This window comes from Pelodiscus sinensis, chromosome 7 (assembly GCF_052426305.1).
Source record: "Pelodiscus sinensis isolate ZL-2025 chromosome 7, ASM5242630v1, whole genome shotgun sequence".
NCBI classification, from domain to species: Eukaryota; Metazoa; Chordata; order Testudines; family Trionychidae; genus Pelodiscus; species Pelodiscus sinensis.
The window spans coordinates 63,632,206-63,654,367 of record NC_143058.1 but is presented as its reverse complement, the minus strand read 5'-3'; the positions used below and the strand labels follow the sequence as shown (position 1 = coordinate 63,654,367).

Below are 22,162 nucleotides of genomic sequence, written 5' to 3'. Positions count from 1 at the left end.
AGCAACTAGTTGACTATCCTGCGATCTATCCAATAAGCATTTGATTATCGGATAGTCGACTAGTCCTTCACATCCCTATTTCAGAGTAAACTGCTGTGGGCTGTATATGGCTAAAAACAGTGCAAATAGTGGTTCTTTGAGAGACATCCCTGGGGGTGCTTCACAGTAGGTGTGTCCCACTTTGCGGTGCTGGGATGCACCTATACCTACTGCGGAGCACCGCCAGGGACACTCATCTCGAAGAATGTCAGTTACAGCCAGGTGAGTAACCTCCTCTTTAAGACTCTTGAATTATGAGAGCCTGCAAGTGGGCTTTATGTACTGTTTCAATGTTCTCTTATTGTTACATTGATAGAATTTTCAGTGCAACAGGCAGTAAGATAAGATTGTACAGTAGTGCAGGATCAGGCTGTTTGTTTCCACTTTCAAGACTCTGCTGCACAGAAACCTCCATTGTGTTATCAAGTAGGGCTGGGCACAGGCTTCCTTCATACCATTAATTCTGTTGTCAAATGATGTGAATCACTCCCTGCTCACAGGCACTGGAATCTGTGTGCATATCAGCTGGGACATATAAGGGAACTTTACATAGTATTTCATGCCAGCCTCCTCTAATAACAATGCAATGTTGTAACATTCCAGCATTTTAGGTACTGGAGCCATGCCCCAGTTGTGCCTGTGTTTCTGATAAGATTTTTAACTTTTTTCTTTTTTAGGAGATGCCAACAGGCAGATCAGTGACCTCAAATTTAAACTTGCAAAGTCTGAACAAGAGATAACCGCTTTGGAGCAGAATGTAAGTTTGCACATGGAGAGACAGTGATCAGTTCAGAACTAAAATGTTCAAGTTGCATTGAAGTATACTCCTGGGGCAGTTCTGCACCCCCAAAAAATTTCTGCATGCAGTATTTTAAAATTCTACATGTCTGTGAAAAATAACACAATAGAGTCAAGCCAGTTTCAGGCATTTTGAAATAAATTACCAAAATACAATCTGTCAGCAAATATGTCTGTAATACAGGCAACAACAAAAGATTTCCCCCAGGATTGGAGCGGTAAAGAAATCCCTACAGTTCCTGGTTTTCTGTTATGCTTTTTATGGTGCCTCAGTCTGAGAGGGTAGCACATCTTGGGAGAAGACCCCGGCCCTTTGGTTTTAGTTTGTCATTTTTTTCCACCGTGCTCCAGTAAGATTACATATAGAGGTTCCCGAGTAGAAGATTCCACTGAGGAGAGTGGGAGGTAGAACTGGAGAGGGAGATGCTAGAAGTGTCTGTACTGGGATCGAGCATTTAAAGAGTGCTGGAGGGGTGCTGCGCAGGGTCTCCCAGCACAGACTTCCACACCTGCTCCCCACAAAACCCAGCCATGGGTGCCAGATATGCCCGCACCCCAGAGCCCGGGGATCCAGAGGAAGAAAACAGCATAATAGTGACTCATAGGCTTATATGTAATGTCCAGCACACCTCTCCTTCCTTCAGGGCATGCTGGGAACTGCAGCTATTGTGGACTCTCCAGCTCTCCTTTCCCTCCAGCTCTGTTTGCAAGGGGTCCAGCAGCCTTGTGTAGTGCAAACTCTGTGAGGAAAAAAATTAAGTTCTGCACAAATTCTGTTTTTCACAGTGGTGCAGAATCCTCCCAGGAGTAAAGGCAGTAAGCCTGCATAAAAGTTGGCTCTCCGTACATATCCACTCTCACCTGTCTCTCCCTGTATCAGAGGCAGCAGCATGGGGTGGCAGGTAGCTCTCAGGGAGCCAGTTTGTGGGGAGCCATCCTTTAAGCCAGCTCCCCAGGCATAACAGCTCCCACCTGCTGTCCTGCTCCCGGGGTTTTGGCTGCAGCCCTGGCGCTGCTGCCTCTGACACAGAATCAGCAGTGCAGGGTGGCAGCCAGCTCCCCAGGAGAGGAGCAGGAGCAGAGCAGGAGCCTGCATATAACCATGAATGTTAATTGATAAGCCTGAGCTTATCAGTTAACTGTTTACACAGTTAAACATTCACATCCCTACTGGAAATACTGTTGTTTACATATAAAAAAATTTAAAGAATTATATGTAGAGTTCCAAACAACAATCAACTTCAAGGATCTGTATTAACACCATTTAAAAAAACAACAGTGGTTCCCAACCGGTGGTCTGCAGACGGTACTGTAGGGGGTCTGCAGAAAGTTTAAAATAGAAATTAAAATAAATGTATGGAGCCTCTCGCAGCCAGCACGTCTCTCAGTCCATGCTGCTTCCCGAGTGGGCTGAGACACACAGTTCGGGAATCAGTGCAGGCTGAGGGACATGCAGGATATATTGTTTGGGGTGGGGTCAGGAAAATGTTAATAGATTGAAAAGGGGTCTGTATGCTTAAAAAGGTCGGGAGCCACTGAGAATGCACTTGAGACTGTGGTTATATCAAGATGCCTGTAGTTCTTTACTGGCTGGAAGCAATTGTGGGGTGTATGAGTCATGGGTAATAGAGTTGCGTGTCACTGCTCATTATACCTTTTGTCCTGCATAAGTCAGTAATACAGTTGTTCTTCAGAGAGAAAAGACTGGTGCTATTTAGTCATCAGATCATAGAAATTTAGGGTAGGAGATGACCTCAGGAGGTCATGTAGTCCAAACCCCTGCTCAAAGCAGGACCAACCCCAACTAACTTATACCAGCCTCTAGTTGTAGAAAAGTTTGTCCTGTTTAACTTTCAGTGTAGGTAAGTTACATTTTTTAATACATTGAAACATTTCATGGACAACAGGGACAAACAACATGGACAAGCAACCTGTAGTTTCTAGTATCAGAGGGGTAGCCGTGTTAGTCTGAATCTGCAAAAGCGGCGAGGAGTCCTGTGGCACCTTATAGACTAACTGAAGTGTAGGAGCATAAGCTTTCGTGGGCAAAGACCCACTTCGTCTTGCATCAAACATGCATCTGACGAAGTGGGTCTTTGCCCATGAAAGCTTATGCTCCTACACTTCAGTTAGTCTATAAGGTGCCACAGGACTCCTCGCCGCTTCTGTAGTTTCTAGTAACTGACATTTCAGTGATATAGTTTTCTCAGAATATCCCCTTCATTCTAATAAGAACACAATGTAGACTCCCAACTTCAGTGTGTTTCCCAAATAAAAACAGGATTAGAAGTTATTTTACCTGTGCACAGTTCTTAATAGTATACTTGTTTTTTAACCTTAGGTAATACGGTTGGAGGGTCAAGTAGCTCGATATAAATGTGCTGCTGAAAATGCTGAAAAAATAGAAGATGAACTGAAAGCTGAGAAACGCAAACTCCAAAGAGAGGTAATGCATAAGTCAGACTTACAACATTATAGACAAGCAATTCAGATTCCATAGAGAGGAAGCAGGCATATCGCTGAAAGCTTTTATTACAATATTTGCCATTGTTCTTGGATTACTGACATGTAAATGGCTACTTTTGTATTGTTCCTGTTAGTCTTGTTGATAGATTTGGCTAGAACCTTAGCCCTCTTAGATCTGGTTAATGCAAACGCACCTACGACAATGAACAATAGCACACTTCCCCTTGAACTGATTACTGTAACTGACTCTCAGGAAACATCATCCTTAATGCAACATCTCTCTCTCTGGTTTGTCAGCCTTGGTACTATTGACTACAAACTGTAGCGCTCATGTCCCAGGGTCATTCCTCCAGTATAATTCTACTTCAATGGCAGTGTCATTTAGACATTTATGAGTGTCAAATCTGTATGCTCATTTGAGTCAGCAATCATAAAACTTGAATCATTTGTGTTTGTTCTGTAAAAACAGTTACAAGTTTTGCCATTCGTGTCTTTTATCTAACTTCATTATGAATCAGTTCTCAATTATAACTTCTGTTTTTGTACTTACACATTTTTTACTCTATTGGGATGTATAAATGAGAACTCAGTAGGACGTTTCCTTTTTTAACCACCATACCCATAATCAATAGTAAAGGACACAGAAGATAGGCCACCTAGGCAACTTTGACATGTCTTGATTGGTAAAACACCAAAGCAACAGTCTTTGGGGAAAGAAAACCATTTCAAAAGTTAATGATGGTTTTTCCTTTGCTTCTTCATTTCAGCTTCGCTCAGCATTGGATAAAACTGAAGAGCTTGAAGTGAGCAATGGCCATCTAGTGAAACGGCTGGAGAAGATGAAGGCCAATCGAAGTGCTTTACTGTCTCAGCAATAATATCCAGTTTTCACTGAAAACTACAGCTTGATGGAATGAGAACAACATTGGAGATGCTTGTCTTTTTGCTGTTTGGGATGCTTTCTCATCATGCCTTCTGAGAACAAAAAAAAAACCCAAACACATGAACTTATTTGCTATATGCCACCAAGTTGTGGTTTTCTCTACGCAGATTCAATCCTGCTGCACTATCTGTATAGGAGTAGCTGACCCAAATGGCTGTGCCTGTAGATGCCCTTCCACACTGTACTTTTGGTACATTTGCAATACCTGTATACTGTTTAACAAGCACATTGGGCATCGTGTTAGTTCTTCATCCTGAAAGGCACAGCAGCCGTTTTTGCCATTTAAAATGGTGTTAAAGGTGAAACTAGGACTTGAATTTTGTCTTGCTTGAATTTAGGGGTAAAAAAGCTGTAATTTTTGAACTTCACATGGCAGTATTTGCAATTTAGTGACTACAGTAGTATATTCATAGGCTGTTCATTAACAAAACACTGTGGAACCACAAGCCATTACAAAGCAAAACGCCTTGAGTGGAAACCATGGAAGATGATGGTCTTGGAAGCAAAAGTGACCTTAAATGACTTTGCCAATAAAATGAAGGTGTTTGGAAGGTTTTTTGCACCAGTTCAATCATAAGACTATTTGATTTCAGGGTGAATAGGCAATAGCTTCACTGAATTACAGCTTTTCATGTGTATTATTTAATCCCTATATTTGGAGTTGAAGTAAACTACTTCTTTTAAAGTATGTAAAGTTGCATAAATAAACCAGAGTAAGGCCATGTTTTAAAAAGGGTGGATTGCACTTATGTAATTTCATTTAAATTGTCAAAGCAAATGTCATTGGTTTCAACAAATGTGTGAAGGGTTCTTCTGTATCAGAAATTGCCTATCAGTACTTGAACGGTTAGGAATCTACATTTCTACAGAAGATCTACCAGTCTAATCATTAAGTAGCTGAGAAGTAAAGGAGCAATTTACTTTAGAGTACATTACTACATATACTTCTTTTTCTACAAGAAGATTGCAATTGCAAAACTGTTCCTTGGGTCTTTTAAAAAACAATTTTCCACTTTCTCTTCAAAAAAGAATACATAACCAATTGAAATGTCCTAGGTAGGTTACAGTCTAGTGACTCACAACTAGCATTACAGCTCCACTTCATTAGAAAAGATTGTGTAGACTTAAAGCAGAACAGTAGTTATCTAAGAAATAAAGCCCAGCAATTTGTTCTCCACCCAGACAAAAATTTTAAATACATAAGGAACTATTGTTATCTAAATCCCCCATACACTTTGTTCCAGGTATAAGATTAGGTGTCTTTACAACAACTAATTTTCCATTAATGTGACCATTCTAGACTCCCTTCACTTCTGTTGCCTGCCCACCCACTGAGCCAAATTCAGGGTCAAGAGGCCAAATTTCTCCTAAACCTCAGCTTTGGATTTTTGGTCCACACGCTACTGTTGCTTTTCTGGTCCACTGCAGAACTATTGTGATCTCTACGGCTCATTACCTCAATAAGAGAGAAATATTAATTGAATGTTCCTTCTCTAGCCAGGGAAACACACTCTTCATTCCACCAGAATGAATATATGCATCCATTGTGGAATGAGTAGATCAGTGTTTTTGAAGAGGGAGTTAAGATGAGGTTTCTATGTGTCTAGAGAAATCATAGAAATAATGTAGGGCTGCAATGGCTCATGAGGCCATCTGAGGTAGGGATTTAAAATCCTGGTTAAACTTTACGTTAATCTAATGTTTAATCAGTTAACTGACTAAGCAGGATCCCAGCACTGGGACTGGGAGCTTTCCAGCTCAAGGAGCCCCCCCAGTTTGTGGGGCACCCCCACAGGCCATGGGCTGCTCATGGGCACTGATTAACTAGTACCCATTACTTGTTCACATCCCTAATCTGCAGGGTTATATATAGACCATAATTTTTTGCCCTTGTCAATCAGATACAGAGCTTTAAATAGAATCTCCATTTCCAACTGTGCTTTTATGACCAGAGTCTTCAGATGCTGAGCCAGATTTGCTGAATACCACAATCTAGATGTAGAAGCCAGACTTGAAACTTTGTGACTTTTTTATAATTTCTGGTGCACAGAACCTCTAGTAACTACAAAATACATTGAAGCTTTTATAAAACCATACTATAGTATTTTATTAACAGGTTAAGTTGTGTGATTGTCATTTGGCATTTCTTCTTGTGGTCGTGGTAAAATAATGTCTTGTCTCAAATATCAGGAGAAAAATTGGTAACAAATGTTGGGCTAAAAAATTAAAACTAATACTTGCATTGATCAGGAACTGCTGTGATGTGGCTCTTCCTACACTTAAAAGCAGAAGCGCAGTGTCTGGGACTGAGAGCGAGCTGGGACAGCTTATTCCTGGCTGTCACCTGGTCCCCCACTACGTGTCTGCCTCCTCTGCCACCCTCCAAACACATCCCCTGCAGAGATGGTGCTGGAGAAGAACTGGTTCCCCTAGCACCAGTTTCTGCTCCCCACCTCTTGCTGCCTCTAATAGAGTGGGGAGGAAAGAAACTGGTCGAGTAGTCACTCGACTACCTGATAAGCATATGGGATAGTCGACTATTCGGCTGGCCATTTACATCCCTAGTTGTAGCACATTATTTTTTTTCCCCCGATGCACACTAACAGGTCTTTAAATGATGGTAACAATATTGGTTTCAGTTGCAGAGAAGCCAGTGCATCTGCTTGGAAGTTTAAGGGAATGTCTACACAGCAGCTGGAAGTAAACCTCTTAACCCAGATAGACATACCTACTGGAATTAGTGGGCTAAAAATAGCAGTATAAATATGTGGCTTTGGCAGTAGCTCAGGCTCTTCCACCCACCTGAATTTCTCTGTCTGAGCTTGGGTGGTAGGCCTGACATTTTATCAGAAGAGCCACAGCCACACTTACTTTTAGCATGCTAGCTCCAACTGAGCTACTGTGAATCTGCCTGCCTGCCTATATTGGCAGATGTATTCCCAGCTGTGGTTTAGATAGCATCCCAAAGTAGTAGGCTGGGCTGTATGTGGCAGCTCATTACAGAATCACAATCAATATTCCAATAATTGTATTTAAATTTTGTCATTTGATTTATTTTGAAATGTTTAATTTGATGGTATTAAAAAAGCCATGGCAGTATTAACCTAATTGTTTTTTTAATCAGTGGTTCTGTTAAGAAAAACAAGCTCATGGAGACCTGAACTGGACTCGAGATTCATATGCAGAAATCAATATTATTTATTTAGGTATTTTTATGGTAGTGTTCTATCCTGACAAATGTCAATGTCTATATTGGAAAGTTTAGGCTTTCTAAATGACACTGTTGGCAAAAGGTATTTTACCTTTAACCAGGTATAATAATTACAATAGCATGAATCTGAGGGATAGTAGTGTTAGTATGGAGCTGCAAAAACAATGAGGCCTTGGTCCCTTAGGACTAATACATAAGCTTTTGTGGGTAAAACCCATTTCATCAGATGAATTCAATTTAAATGAAAATGTATAATAAAGCATTTCTATCTCAATGTAAATATAAAAACATCTAACTTTCCTACAGACTACTGCAGTGAGAACTGAGGCTTGAATTTTGAACAGGGTTCAAACTTGCTATAAATTGGTTTGGTGCAAAGGTCCAGTCCTTTATAAGAGGCTGGCTCAGTGCCGTACAACGAGGCACAGTTACAATCTTGAGCTTGGGAAATACCCAGAACTACAAGAGCATCGGTTCTGTGGGCTGAATCCTGTTGGTCGTGTCCCCAATAGATTCACTTCCTCCATGCCCCATGGAAGCCACTAACTTCTCATCCAAAAGGATCCTAGGAGGTAACTTATTTACCAGAATCTGATCAGGTTGGTATTGAATCCCATGTGGCCATACAAGTACCTGCCTTTTCCTATGCAGGGGTGTTTTAAAACTCTACAACCAATGCAGGGCTTGCCCCCGGTCCTCACTGGGGATCGCTCCCTCCATCTCACCCAGCTACTGGGACCGACCCCCTGTTGCCCCAGCCTGGTGCTTGTCCTTGGGGCTCCACTGCTATTGGAAACGCACGTGCCCGGGCCCAGAGCCCTGGGAAGAGCCGGGCCACGTGGGGCATAATTTGCACAGAGGGAATCTTGGGGAGGGTGGATCACGTGCCGCTCGGCAGCCCTCGCACGCGCAGGCGCAACGCTTCCTCCTCGCCTGCAGCCCGGCGCGTGCTGGGAGCGGCCGCTCGCTCGGCGCTCCGCTCTTCCCGCCGCTTTGCGGGACTGACCAATCAGGAGGCAGAGCCTGCCGGCCAATGAGGGGGGCGGAAGGGCGAGCCGGCTGCTGGAGCAGCACGAGGTGACCCGGTCTCTCGCGCCGGCTAACGGCCCCTGCTTCCCGCCCAACCGCCGCTGGTTCCCCGCGCGCGGCCCCTCTGCCCCGGGGCCGCCGCTTTGCTCACCCCGAGCCGGCCGCTTCACGCGGGGGCTGCGCTGCCGAGAGCGAGCGGGTCCCCGCGACCCTGCCCTGCCTCGGCACACGCGCCCCCGGCTGGCGGCGGGGAGAGAGCGGCCGGGCCAGCGCCCCTGGTGTTCGCCGTGCGAGCGCCTCGCCGCTCCGAGCCTGTGGTGCCAAGTGCGCGGCGAAGCCCTCGGAGCCCGTTGAGCGACGGCTCGTCCCCCTCCCGCTGCGGGGCGGCCGGTGAGCGGTATCAAGCGGCTACGCCAGGCTCCTCCAGCCCGGCTCCGGACCCGTCTCGCGGATGGATTTCCAAAGCCTGGCGTGTGGAAATCGCGGGGAGGAGCAGGCGGATGAGACCTGTCCGAGTACTGGTGACAGCCCCTTGGGGAGCGATAGCGGCGTGAACGCGGACAGGGCTGATCGCAAACCGCTCCCCACCAGCCGTGCAGAGCAGCGACAAAAGAGAGAGCCTGCGTCTTTCTATAGTGTCGCACCGCCCTCGCCCCTGGCTCCACAAAAAGGCTTTAAAACGGGAGACGGTCACAGCACTAACAGCGTGTCGCGCACGCCTGGAAGTCCTTGTGTATTGCCTTGGGAAAGATCGTTTGCAACAGTCGCGCAGTTTTCCGAAAAAAATGTAGATGATTCAAGTTCCCGTAGTTGTGAAGAATCGTATTTGTCTGCATTGGATTCAGACGGTCATGATACTGTTGAAACAACAACAGATTTTTCTTATGCGCTCACCGGAGTTCCAGTGAAAGATAATTATTTGCCTTGTGTGGACGTTATAGATAAGTATGCTGGGGATAGTACTGGATACCAGGTAGATTTTCCTAACTCAGAAAGCAAGTCTCTCTCTTGCTTGAATAATGGTATGAGTAATTATAAAGTTACAGTTAACCAGACTGTTGATGTGAGTTCTGATTTTAGGGCTTGTTTCACTACAAGCAGAGCTACTAGTGCTAATGCATCAGTGGTATCTAAAGCAAACAACACAGTGTTAACAATGTTGAACCACACCAGGTCTGAAGAGTGGCAAAAGGAGACTCGTAGAAATATTGCCTGCAATACAGATTTGTCATGTGTAGGTGGCAATATGGAACAGATTGCTTCATGGCTTGCTGAGACATGGGAAAATTGTATCTACAGTGAAACTACTGAATGGAACTCACAAATTAAGGTAATTTTGAGCTCATTAAGCAGTTCAAAATAAACTCAGGGCATGTCTATACTGTCATGCACACAGAACTTGAAATAAGCTACGCGATTTGAGCTAGTTTATTTCAAGTTAATTTCGAAATAGCTTATTTCAAAATTTGGCACTGTCTACACAGCACTTATTTTGAAATACATCACTATTCTGAAATAGACTCATAGACTTTAAGGTCAGAAGGGACCATTATGATCATCTAGTCTGACCCCCTGCACAGTGCAGGCCACAAAATCTCACCCACCCCTCCCAGAATAATCCTCTCACCTATATCTCAGATATTGAAGCCTTCAAATACTTTGAAGACCCCAAGATGCAGAGAATCCTCCAGCTGTGATCTGTACCCCATGCTACAGAGGAAGGCGAAAAACCTCCAGGGCCTCTGCCAATCTATCCTGGAGGAAAATTCCTTCCCGGTCCCAAATATGGTGATCAGCTAAACCCTGAGCATGTGGGCAAGACTCACCAGCCAGACACCCAGAAAGTTCTCTAGTAACTCCTATCATCCCTCCATTGACCTATTTCCCACTGATAATGAATGGTCAATTAGCTACCAAGATCATGTTATCTCATCAAACCATCCCCTTCATAAACCCATCTAGTTTAATCTTGAAACCAGATAGATCTTTTGCCCCCACTACTTCCCTTGGAAGGCCGTTCCAGAACCTCACTCCTCTAATGGTTAGAAACCTTCGTCTAATCTCAAGTCTAAACTTCCTACTAGCCATCTTATATCCATTTGTTCTTGTGTCCACATTGGTATTAAACTTAAATAATTCCTCTCCCTCCCTGGTATTTATCCCTCTAATATATTTAAAAAGTGCAATCATGTCCCCCCTCAGCCTTCTTTTGGTTAAAGTAAACAAGCCAAGCTCCTTGAGTCTCCTTTCATAAGACAGGTTTTCCATTCCTCGGATCATCCTAGTGGCCCTTCTTTGTACCTGTTCCAGTTTGAATTCATCCTTCTTATACATGGGAGACCAGAAGTGCACACCGTATTCCAAATGGGGTCTCACCAATGCCTTGTATAATGGCACTAACACCTCCTTATTCCTACTGGAAATACCTCACCTAATACATCCCAAGATCGTGGAATGAGGTTTACAGGGACATCGGAATAGCAAGCCTGTTATATTTTGAAATAACTGACGTGCTCAAAAAAACGTGGAATAGCTATTTCGGAATACCTCCGGGATACTGCAGTGTAGACATAACCTCAGTTTATATAATAATTATAAAAATAATTATATTTGTAACTCTTTTGATGTCAGTAAATGCAATGCATAATTATTTTCTTTTAAACAATTGTTTTTCTAGGACCCTTTGGAGTTGGAAAATAAGTTAAGTATCAGAGACTTAAGAGAAAATCCTGACAGGTATGTTGCAAATTATATTTATGGATACTCAGTGATAAATACAGAATTTACTTAATAGTTTTGAGGTTTTATCTCAGATTTAGCAAATTAAGAATGCAAGGAAAATACTTATTAGGGATTGCACAGAAGATTAACAGAGTCACTGAGAGTCATTTCATTTTTATGAAATGCACTTTATCCAGAAAGATGACTAGAGTGCTATTGCCATTTCCTCTCCTCAGTTTGAGATTAATATAATGTGAAAGTCACCATGCCTGTTACTGCAGAGTACTGTTTTTCCTTTTTTGGCTAGTAGAGAATAGGAACTGATTTTAAGTTTCAGGTTTTCCTCCTAAAATGTAGTTAGAAAAATCTGCTAAAAGTTGTACAACTGTCAAGATGTGCCCCAGAAATTAAGATTCATTTTAGTCTGTTTCAGCAAAAAGAAGAAGTTCTGTGGTACCTTAAAGACTAAAGAATTTACTTGGGCATAAGCTCTCATGGGCTGAAACACTCTTTGTCAGATGCATGAAATGGAAACTTGAGTTTGGCAAGAACAGTACTAATAAGATACTATTGTTATGGCATATTAGGGTGCATTCAGAGGAGCATTTCCAGCAGATCTAGAGAAGTTGTTATTCCTCTTTATTTGGCCCTGGTGAGGCTACATCTGGAGTATTGCATCCAGTTCTGGGCCCCCCACTATAGAAAGGATGTGGATGCATTGGAGAGGGTCCAGTAAAGGGCAACCAAAATGATTAGGGAGATGGCATACGTGACCCTATGAGGAGAGATGGAGGGATTTAGGCTTGTTTGGTCTGCAGAAGAGAAGAGTGTGAGGGGGGATTTGATAGCAGCCTTCAATTTCCTGAAGGGAGGTTCCAAAGAGGAAAGAGAGAGGCTGTTCTCAGTAGTGACAGATGGCAGAATAAGAAGCAATGGTCTCGAGTTACGGTGGGGGAGGTCTCGGTTGGATATTAGGAAAAACTATTTCACTAGGAGGGTGGTGAAGCACTGGAATGGATTACCTACGGAGGTGGTGGAATCTCCATCCCTAGAGGTTTTTAAGTCCCAGCTTGACAAAGCCCTGGCTGGGGCGATTTAGTTGGGCTTGGTCCTGCTTTGGGCAGGGGGCTGGACTCGATGCCCTCCTGAGGTCTCTGCCAGCCCTAGGATTCTATCATTCTATGATTCTAAGATGAATTCAGTCAGGGCAGATGTGGCCCATTCCTAACAGTTGATGAGAAATTGTCTACACCAAAGGAGGGAAAATTACTTTTTGTAGTGAGCTAACTCCCAGTTTCTATTCAGACCCAGTCTGATAGTGTTAAATTTGCATATGAATTTCAGCTTTGCAGTTTCACGCTAAAGTTTGTCTTCGAAGTTTTTTTGCTGCAGTATGGCAACATTCAACTCTGTTACTGAGTGTCCAGGGAGATGGAAGTGCTCTCCTACTGGTTTTTGAATGTTATTGTTCTTGATGTCTGATGCGTGTCCATTTATTCTTTTGCAGAGACATGGTCCTGTTTGGCCAGTGTACATGGCAGAGGGGCATTGTTAGCACATGATGGAATATATCACATTAGTAGATGTGCAGCTGAATGAGCCCCTGGTGGTGCAGCTGATGTAGTTGGGTCCTGTGACACCTCATCAACTGTTGGGAAAGGGCCTGATTGAATTGGGAAAGGGCCTGATTGAATTGACCTCATTAGCATTTGTCCTCAGCATAATAGTATAACACACCAATCTTTGCATGTATGTATATATACTTGCCAAACAGTGGTTTCCACTTCTTGCATCTGATGAAGTGGTTCCAGCTCATGGAAACTTATGCCCAAATAAATGTGTTAGTTTTAATTTAAGGTGCCACAGGACTCCTAATTTTTACATAAATTAAGAAATATTTTCTCACTTAATTCAATAATATATTTTCCTTTTAAAGGTTGCTGCATCTTTGCAAAGAAACTGAGAAGAATTATTCATTAAACTGTTGTAGGATGATTCAGCAGAGAGCTATAAAAGCAGAATTGCAGCTTCTAAGAATTCACTATTGGATGTGTCATCAGCACTGCTGGAAGGTTTACAGACTTGTTATGGACGAAAGAGAATGTTTTAAAAGGCATGAATTAATTTTATTTCTCTTGAATAAAAGAAATATGTGATATTTTTCAATAGTATGTAATTTAAGAAATCCAACTGGTTGTAAAACTAAATATAGCAGCAGCAAATGCTTTCCTAAAATTCATTTGAGTGTCAACCAAATGCATGGTAGTTATTTGATAATATCCTGTGAAATTAACGTATTCCAAATCTGATTAATATTAGTTATTGCTATGAAAAATACAGTATGCATTCTTCTACATATGCATTTGTTTGAACTTCCTTCCTTCTAGTTAACCAGAAGTTTTGACTTATCGACATCCCCAATCCCCCAACATGATGGATAACAAAGCTTTTATTGTCTTTTGTGTTCTGTTTATGTACTAGGAGGGCATTAGTTGCTGAATAGGACTGTTTTATTATAGGTAGAGCAGATAGTGATGCATTTAGTAGAGATTACCTGACTCTTTCCGTTAGTAGATCCGGTTTTTAGTTGCTTAGCACTTTGTCATACTTCAACCATTGAGCCTGAAATTTTCCATATCTAGCTCTGTGTATGTGTGTGCTTTGAAAATTTCAGCTAAATCAGCTCACTTGTGCCAAGTATTGGAACTTAGAATAGGAAAATAGTCTTTTGTGCTTTCATTGTACCAGTGTTGGTGCCCAGAGAGCACAGAAGTAGGAAGCAACCTGATTCAAATGCCTGAGGGTGAGGGCCAACGTAGGAAAAGAGAGGCACAGGGAAATAGAAACCAAGTGAGATAGAGAAAGGAGCTAGAAGAATGCATAGGAGCATGCTCGTACTGAGCAGAGGTGGGAGAAGAGAAGATACACGGGACCCACGGTAAGGAGCCTGGGAGTGGTTTGATGAGAAGTAAGAGGGGTAGACAGGCTGGGGTGAGGCTGTGACAGAGACAAGAGAGTTTATTACCACTAAATTACACTTCCTCTTCAGAACTTGGAACTGGACCCATGATTCAATTCCAGGGAATTAAAGACCAGTCGGTTTAACTTCTGTATCAGGAAAGATAATAGAGCAAATAAATAAGGAATCAGTTTGCAAACATCTAGAAGGTAATAAGGTGATAAATAACAGCAAAAAAAATCATGTCAAACCAACCTGATAGCTTTCTGTGATAGGATAACAAGCCTTGTGGGTAGGAGGGAAGTGATACATGTAAGGAAATATAACCTCAATGGAGCTACTATAAAGTAGGTGCATAACTCGGATAACCTTTCAGAGAATAGTTATCAGTGTAATCATGCGTCACAATATATATGACCCTGCTAACGCGACTCGACTGCCCCTCAGCTCCTTCTTATCACCAGTGAGAGCTGTTGGAACTGTGGCTCTTTTGTATTGCAAGCACCACGAATCTCTAGTAGGGATGTAAAAAATATACAAAAATAACTGTGTAACAGATCAGAATTCTGTTGGTTACACAGTTAAACGTTTTACCCTGGGAATGTAGGGGCAGAGGGGTAAGAGTGCAGGGGTAAGTCCTTGGACCCTGTGCTGCAGTCTCTGCTGCCAGCGAGGTCCTAGCTGTCAGCCCCTGACTATTTAATGAAAAGATAAAATTACAAATAAGAAACACATTGCCCTACTGTATTTTAAATGTATTTTAATTAAGACTTTTAAATAATACAGATAAGCATTGTTTCAAAGAGCCAAGTGAAGAACTCCAGTAATACTTTGATGCAAGAATCTATATAGAAAAAAAAAATCCTGAAATAATTCCCCAAAGAAAACTGCATTAGAGATCACAGAAGACCAAGGTGGTCTAAGCTAATGTTTATCAGAAAGAATAGATTTATTGGCATATGGTGGGGAAGGTGCTGGGACATTAAAAATCTTGAGGCACCATAAAATATTTTTTATCCTTATAGAAGCAATAATGTAACAGGAATGTCCTACTATGTATTTTAAGTGTTCTTTTATATGTTTTCAGGAATTTTGAAAGTGACCTTGCCAAGACTGAACTAGATTCATCTCTGTTGTCTGTTTTTGATGATCTGAAGGCTAGGTATGAGAGCATGAGAGAAAAGTTAGTAATGGGGATGCCATTGGATACACTGCCTCCATTATCAGTAGAATCAAAATTGCTCTCAATCTTTTCTTCTTATGTTCCTTCAAAGGTAAAGTAGACTTTTTTTATTGTTGTTACTTTTTTACTTTAAATATAAACATTTTATTGAAAAAATAATGGAAATCTTTTTCTTGACAGTTAATGAAAGAGGACTTTCTTTATAAGTAAGTAATTACAATTTTTGTTTATATATTCAGATTAAGATAGAGGTCAGAAGTGAGAGCAAAATAAATTGTGTAAAAGTGTGTGTGTTTGTGTGTGTTAGAACTTCACTCGTTATTTCAGCTCTGTTTAGCTGAAAAAGTAGGTTGGCACTTTGGGCAGTGTGATCTTATGTTTAGAGTGAGGTTTTACTCTGCAAAGTTATTGTATATAAGTGGTATTGTAGAGTTCTATATTTGTATCTCCATGATCTTCGCTTCAGATTTTCTAAGTTTGCAAATAAGTATATTTCTTAGCACTCGTTATTCAGTTTCCATCTGGGTTGTTCAGGCTGTATTATTTCTGGGGGCATATTTCCATCAGTAATCTTCTTCTTTTATTGATTGCTTATGTCTATTCAGCTTAAGTGTGTGTGCTCGCCACAAGCATTTGTACCAGAAGATTTTTCCCATATCACTATCTGTAGGGGAGTGCTTCTGGCACCCACTGGAGTGGCGTGTGCAGTAAAACTGCGATGGTCCGGCATCTGATGGTCCGGCACCATCAGGAACCCGGAAGTGCTCTGGACAGCCGGACCATTGGAGCTGCTCTGCCCCCAGCTTCCTGGATTCAGCCGCTGCTAGAACTGACCAGCGGCTGAATTGGAGAAGCCGGGGGCAGAGCAGCTGGAGTGCTGCCAGGTAGGTCCCATAGCGCTGCCCCTTGGGGCTGCCGGACCCAACCCGGCAGCACCTCATCTGTCCCCGATTCAGCCGCTGCTGAAACTGACCAGCGGCTGACTCCAGGAAGCCCAAGGCAGAGCTGCTCTGCCCCGGCTTCCTGGAATCAGCCCCTGATCAGTTTCAGCAGCAGCTGACTTGGGTACACCTGGGACAGAGCAGCTTGGGTGCTGCCGGATTGGTCTCGCAATGCCGAGGAGCGGCGCTACTGGACCAACCTGGCAGCCCCCCAGCTGCTCTGCTCCAGGCGTCCCCAAGAGCAGCTGGGGTGCTGCCGAGTTGGTCTTGCTGCACCAAGGGGCGGCACTACCGGACCAACCGGGCAGCACTCCAGCTGCTCTGCTGCAGGTGTCCCCGATTCAGCTGCTGCTGAAACTGACCAGTAGCGGTTGAATCAGGGACGCCTGGGGCAGAGCCGAACTATCAGAAGGGGGGGCTATGAGGGGTCTGGAGTGGCATTCCCCCCACCCCACCCCACACCCCTCATAGCCCCCCCTTCTGATAGTCCGGCATATCTGATAATCTGGCACCCCCTGGGTCCTCAAGGTGCCGGATTATCGGAAGTTTACTGTACATGCCATTGTATACGGAGTATTGCTGGTTACCCCCACCCTCAATTCCCTCTTGCTGCCAGTGATGGTGCTGGAAGTGTGCTGCTTCAGCTAGTATTGTTTCTTTTTGTTCGTTCGAACTCTTTCTTCAAGTTCTTTGTTGTTTTTGGTTTGTTTCCCTCTAGTTCTGGTTACATCTGGGATAATTAGAGTGTTGTTAGATCTTGAATGGACTTTGCCTTGGGACAGGGCATTCCGCAGTCCTGAAGTCCTCTGATCGCTGCAAGAAGTCTGTTTCCATTAGCTATCCGCATAATAGTTGTTTATGGTGCTTTGGTGAAGGTCACTTTAGTGATAAGAGCAGAATTTTCAAATCCTTCAAACTTTGAAGGAAGGAGGTGCAGGAGATTTCTTTAAAAACGCTCCTTATGGAGTGTGCCCTCACCCTGATGCCGGAGCAGCACTCCAATTTGACACTGAGCACTGTGACTTCAGTGTACAACCCCCTGCCAGTACTATCTGCAAGCCAGCACCAGTCCCACCATCCAAAAAACCAAGGAAGATGGGGAGAGGAAAGTCTCTAGTTTCCTGCAAGGGAAAGGACAAATCTGGGGGAGACCTTGACCCTACCTTGGGCATCTCTTCACCCCCCCCCCCCCCCAATCAGGTTCTCAGGCCCCTGCTCATACTGAGCAGTGTAGCCCAGCTTTCTCCTTGCTGGTTATCCCAGAAAGCAGTGGACGCCTTCCTTAAGATCCCTCTCATCAACAAGGTTCTGGTAAAGATCAAATGAAATGAGGCCCAGGTTATCATGGTTGAACCAGGGTAGCTGTGCAGTCATTTGTTCAACATACTGTTGAGCCTGGCAGCAGTCCTCCCCAACCTGTGGCCCCTTTTGGACTGGCCAGACCTACTGTGTCAAGGACATTGCCATTTCTTGCAACCAACTTCTCATCTCTTCATCTGCCCATATGGGTGTTGCATGGCTGACCCCTCAAGAAAGGACCTGTTTGGAGGGGGTCCAGCAGATACTCTTTGGGGTCAAAAACCCTCAACCAGACAAATCTACCTGGAAAAATGACAAGATTTTCCCGCTGGGCAGCCGAATGGGGCATTTCCCCTTTGCATTCTTCACTTACGGCAATTTTTGGATTACCTGCTTCACCTGAAGAACCAAGGACTATTGCACTCTGATTTCTATCAGTGTGCATTTGGCAGCTATTTGTGACTTCCATCTGCTGGTCTATATTTTCTTATGTTATGATGGCCACGTTCTTGAAAGGCCTTGAGAGATATTTTCCATGTTAAAAATCTTAATCACATTAAATATAGTCAAAGTAAATATCTTGCAGTATATTCTTAAAATGAGAAATATAACTGTAGAAATAAAGAACTCAAAAATTGCTGCTTACATAAAAATGTATACAAAACAGTGTAAAATAGATAGTGATTTTATTAATAAAAGTAGGTAAGACAGGCAGTATTATGGTAGATGACTAAAAAGTCCTCTAAAATGTTTTGTAGAATTGATATTTTTCTTTTAGTATGTATCACATTACCAAATAATTGATTTTAACGACTAACTGATTTTTCTAAAAAATTTAATTAAATTAAATTAAATGGTAAAATATTCCTAGCATGGGGCAAGCTACATTTTTGCTTTTTTTATTAATTTCTAGTATGTTTATAAAACCTTTACATGTATAATTATTCTTTCTTTATAAACTCTGTATTCAAATATTAAACTTTAGTATCTTTCACACCGGATGTGTTGATGTTTATGTATTTTTTTTAGTACATTGAAGAAAGGAAAAAAATTGTAGTTTAGAGATTAAACAAACTTATTTCCATTTTGAAAATTACAGTGGATATCAGGAAACTCTGTTAGAATTTATTAGAATTTTCAACATAATGTTGCATCTTATTTTCTAGTTCTGTTTCTGAGGCAGAAAAGTCAGGATTAGAAAAGTCCCAACAAGAAAGTGAAATTTCCTCCAACCTGGAAAGAACACCACTTCCAGTGAGTTACCTGAACACTTGTTTTGGAACCTGCTTATAAGCTACTATTAAAGAAAATGTAGATATATTTTAAAGTAGTATATACAAATATAATTTTGATCTTTACACCCATCCAAGAACTGATATTTCTTTGTATATATCTCAGTGCTAGTAAAAGAGTGCAGTGCAACTGGTACTACTAAGGGATCATAACACTTTTGAAATGCAAAACATTATTGAGATCTTGAGCAAAGATTATTGAGCAAATTTTTTTCCATAGCTGATTAATACATCTGTAGTGTTAGACTTAGAAAAATGTTATATTATACATTTTTTAAAAAAAAAGTATTGTTACTCAGCAAATAACTGATGGGAGCCTGTTTATAGGTTACTCCTGAAATGATGTGTTTAACTGGCAACAGGCAGAGTAAACATGATCCTTCCAACAAGAACCTTGAAATAAAACATGAAGATCCAGATATAGAAAGTGGTAAGTTAGATTTATCTAATTCTAGATTTGACAATAAAGTTCAGTAAGAGCAGTATAATGTATTTATTACTTGTGTTGTGAATTTGCTAAAAACCCAAACATCTGATTAAAACATCCACACTGATACTCTACAGCTCTTTCCTTAAGGGGCCATTTAATGTTAAATCAGCTACACGCTGCAGTCTGTCAGTTTGGGTAATGTAACTAAGAAATAGAAACATGCGCAAGCATTATTTTCTATGTAATTGCAAACGTCTCAGACGCTTCGCCAAAGAATCAATGCCCACAAAACAGATATTAGACAGGATCACAAAGAAAAAACAGTTTCTTACCATGTCAACCAGAAAGGACATTGTCTCAACGACTTGATTACCTGCATCCTGCTTCAAAGACCTTTTCAGACCACACTTGAAAGAGAATCCTCTGAACTGACATTCATGCTTACATTCGACACTTTACGCCTAAGTTTAAACAAAGACATTAATTATCTTACCCTTTACAAAGATAGCTTCCCCAATTATCATCTCTAATATCATTAGCTCACAGACATTTACCTTCGCCTCCCCCCCCATCCTCCTCCTGTTCTGAAATTTGATTTGTCCTTTTCATATGTGTTCATTTTTTTTAATTGTATCATTTGGTATATATGGTTGTGCCAATTTTCTTCCACTATTTGATCTGAGGAAGTGGTTCTGGCCCACGAAAGCTCATCACCTAATAAACCATCTTGTTAGTCTTTAAAGTGCTACATAGTCCTGTTTTTTGTTTCAGCTACACCAGACTAACACGGCTATATTTCTGTCTCTTTTTTTGGTGTGCCATGTTGATACACAGAATGGTGCAGCAATGGCAAAATTATGATGTGTGCAGAATCAAGCTTCAGTGAATCAGTACAAGTGTGATTAACAATTTATTTTTAAAATCCTTTAAAATGATTATTATGAATCACCATTGGTTCATTTATACAAATAAATAATGATGATTCCTATATATGTGTATGTGGGCATACCTTTTTCATTCACTACCATCCAGTCTTAACAACACATTGGTTTTTGCCAACTCATGTCAGTCAGAGGTAGGCGAGCTGAGAATAGATTTTGATTGATGTAGCTCTCTCAGAATCCTGTTCACCATCTCTGTTCAAAGCCAGATTTATGGTCAGTGGCTCTTCTCTGCTGAAAACCATTTTCTTTTTACAATGCTGTAAATTGTAAGTGATAACTACTTTATACTCCGTTTTACAGAAGTCTGAAGTCTGTATTGTGTACCGGTACAAAATCTAACAAACAATATTTTAATACCTTTCTATTTTGAAAAAGGAACTATGTGCATGTTATGCAAAAGTTATTCCTATCTTACCGATGAAACTGAGACAGAAAGGTAAAATCACTTGCCCGAGGACATGAGAGTCACTGGCATTGTCAGGATTAGTGCTCAAGGCATCCTAATTCCAGCTTTGTGCTCATTTCTGCAGGCAGCTCTGCCTTATAAATATAATAGTTGATGTATATATCCTTCCAAAATTTTTGGAATTTTTAGTACATGAAACTGTTTGCTTTAACTGTCTTGCAGACTGCAGTAAAAATCAAGATATAAATGAAGACTGGTTTGAAGACTGGTTTGATGCTAAAGAAAACTTTACTGAAAAATCAGCCATTGTAACACTTCAGGGGAGTGAAAAGGAACAAGAAAATCTAGAAAAAGTCGTCAGTACGACAGGTGAGTTGACTACTCAGGTTTAGGTAAGAATAGCATTGATGTTGCTTTATTGACCATTGCTTCTCTGAAAGATTCGCTGGGTTTTCAAGTGCTACTTTTTCATATTCTTTTGGTACTCATCTCTTTCCTTTCTTGCAGTGAGTTTTCTATACAGAATGTAAACATTTTCCTTCTAGCTATTGTGTAAAATTTACCACTCTGGGCAACACTTTCAAAACAATATTTATTTATGTCATCTAACACAGAGCTGGAAATATTCCTCTCTAATTTTTTTCTAATATTGACGCCTCCAGAGAGATTTAGAACAGAATCACACATTTGAGATTGTGCCTTTACATGAGGGCATGGTTGAAACTACTCTAAGTGTAGTAAAAGGATAAACCTTTAGAGTTCCATAAGAGGAGAGAAGGCATGTTACACTCATACACTGACTTCCTATCTTCCTGCAGCATGCATGACTCTCCCTGCCCTAGGCTGTGCCCCCACTCTACTTCTTCCCCCTCTGCCATAGGCCCTGCCTCCTCCACCCCGTCCTTCAAGCCTCCATCCAGCATCTTCTTGCACTGTGGGGAATGGGGGGGGGAGGGGGAGAGAGAGCATGATTCTCAGTGGCTGTTAGCTTTTTTTTCCACGGGTGCTCCAGTTCTGGAGCATCCAGAGAGTCAGCAACTATGGTTATACCCTTCATGCAATGGAATTTTGATACTACTTAGTGTTCCAACTAGTACATTGCTGATTGCAGTCAGTGAAGAGCTCCCCATAGTCATGGCAACCAACTATCTTGCTCCATAGCTGCATAGCATTGCCTTTTCCATGACTTTATTCTTACAGGAAATATTGTTTAATAGCATTTCAAGCCTATTTGATTCTTAGTATATGTTTCACAGCTCAGCTTGATGTCTCTGCGTCACTACCACATACATCAGTGGATTTTCTGCTCCTGAGTCATTTCACTCTGTGTGCCAGAAGTGGTTTGCAGAGGGTAATCTAGTGGACTGTACCCTGTTAGGTGAAATCAACAATAATCTCTGGGTTCCTGAAACTATAGTAGCTATAGGAGGAAAGCATCAACTTGCTCCTATTCCTTCTAGCTGCTGACACCTTTCCCCTTCTTGCCCTTCACCCTCATACC

The 22,162-nt window shown here is 41.9% G+C and overlaps 2 protein-coding genes across 11 annotated transcripts in view; both read left to right on the top strand.

Annotated features, from left to right (window-relative positions):
• Positions 1-4,979, top strand: part of LRRFIP1 (LRR binding FLII interacting protein 1) — a 162,303-nt gene extending 157,324 nt beyond the window's left edge. For all 8 annotated transcript variants that reach the window (XM_075934016.2, XM_075934021.2, XM_075934015.2 and 5 more), the window contains 3 exons: positions 717-796; positions 3,179-3,283; positions 4,071-4,979. In XM_075934016.2, the coding sequence (XP_075790131.1) occupies positions 717-796; positions 3,179-3,283; positions 4,071-4,181 (296 nt within the window). In that variant the 3' untranslated portion in view covers positions 4,182-4,979. The remainder of the gene's footprint in view (positions 1-716; positions 797-3,178; positions 3,284-4,070) is intronic.
• A 1,673-nt stretch (positions 4,980-6,652) lies between these two features.
• Positions 6,653-22,162, top strand: part of RBM44 (RNA binding motif protein 44) — a 30,414-nt gene continuing 14,904 nt past the window's right edge. For all 3 annotated transcript variants that reach the window (XM_075934027.2, XM_075934025.2, XM_075934026.2), the window contains exons 1-8: positions 6,653-9,816; positions 11,164-11,222; positions 13,144-13,320; positions 15,254-15,440; positions 15,530-15,555; positions 18,756-18,843; positions 19,209-19,311; positions 20,884-21,030. In XM_075934027.2, coding sequence (XP_075790142.2) covers positions 8,938-9,816; positions 11,164-11,222; positions 13,144-13,320; positions 15,254-15,440; positions 15,530-15,555; positions 18,756-18,843; positions 19,209-19,311; positions 20,884-21,030 — 1,666 coding nt within the window. In that variant the 5' untranslated portion in view covers positions 6,653-8,937. The remainder of the gene's footprint in view (positions 9,817-11,163; positions 11,223-13,143; positions 13,321-15,253; positions 15,441-15,529; positions 15,556-18,755; positions 18,844-19,208; positions 19,312-20,883; positions 21,031-22,162) is intronic.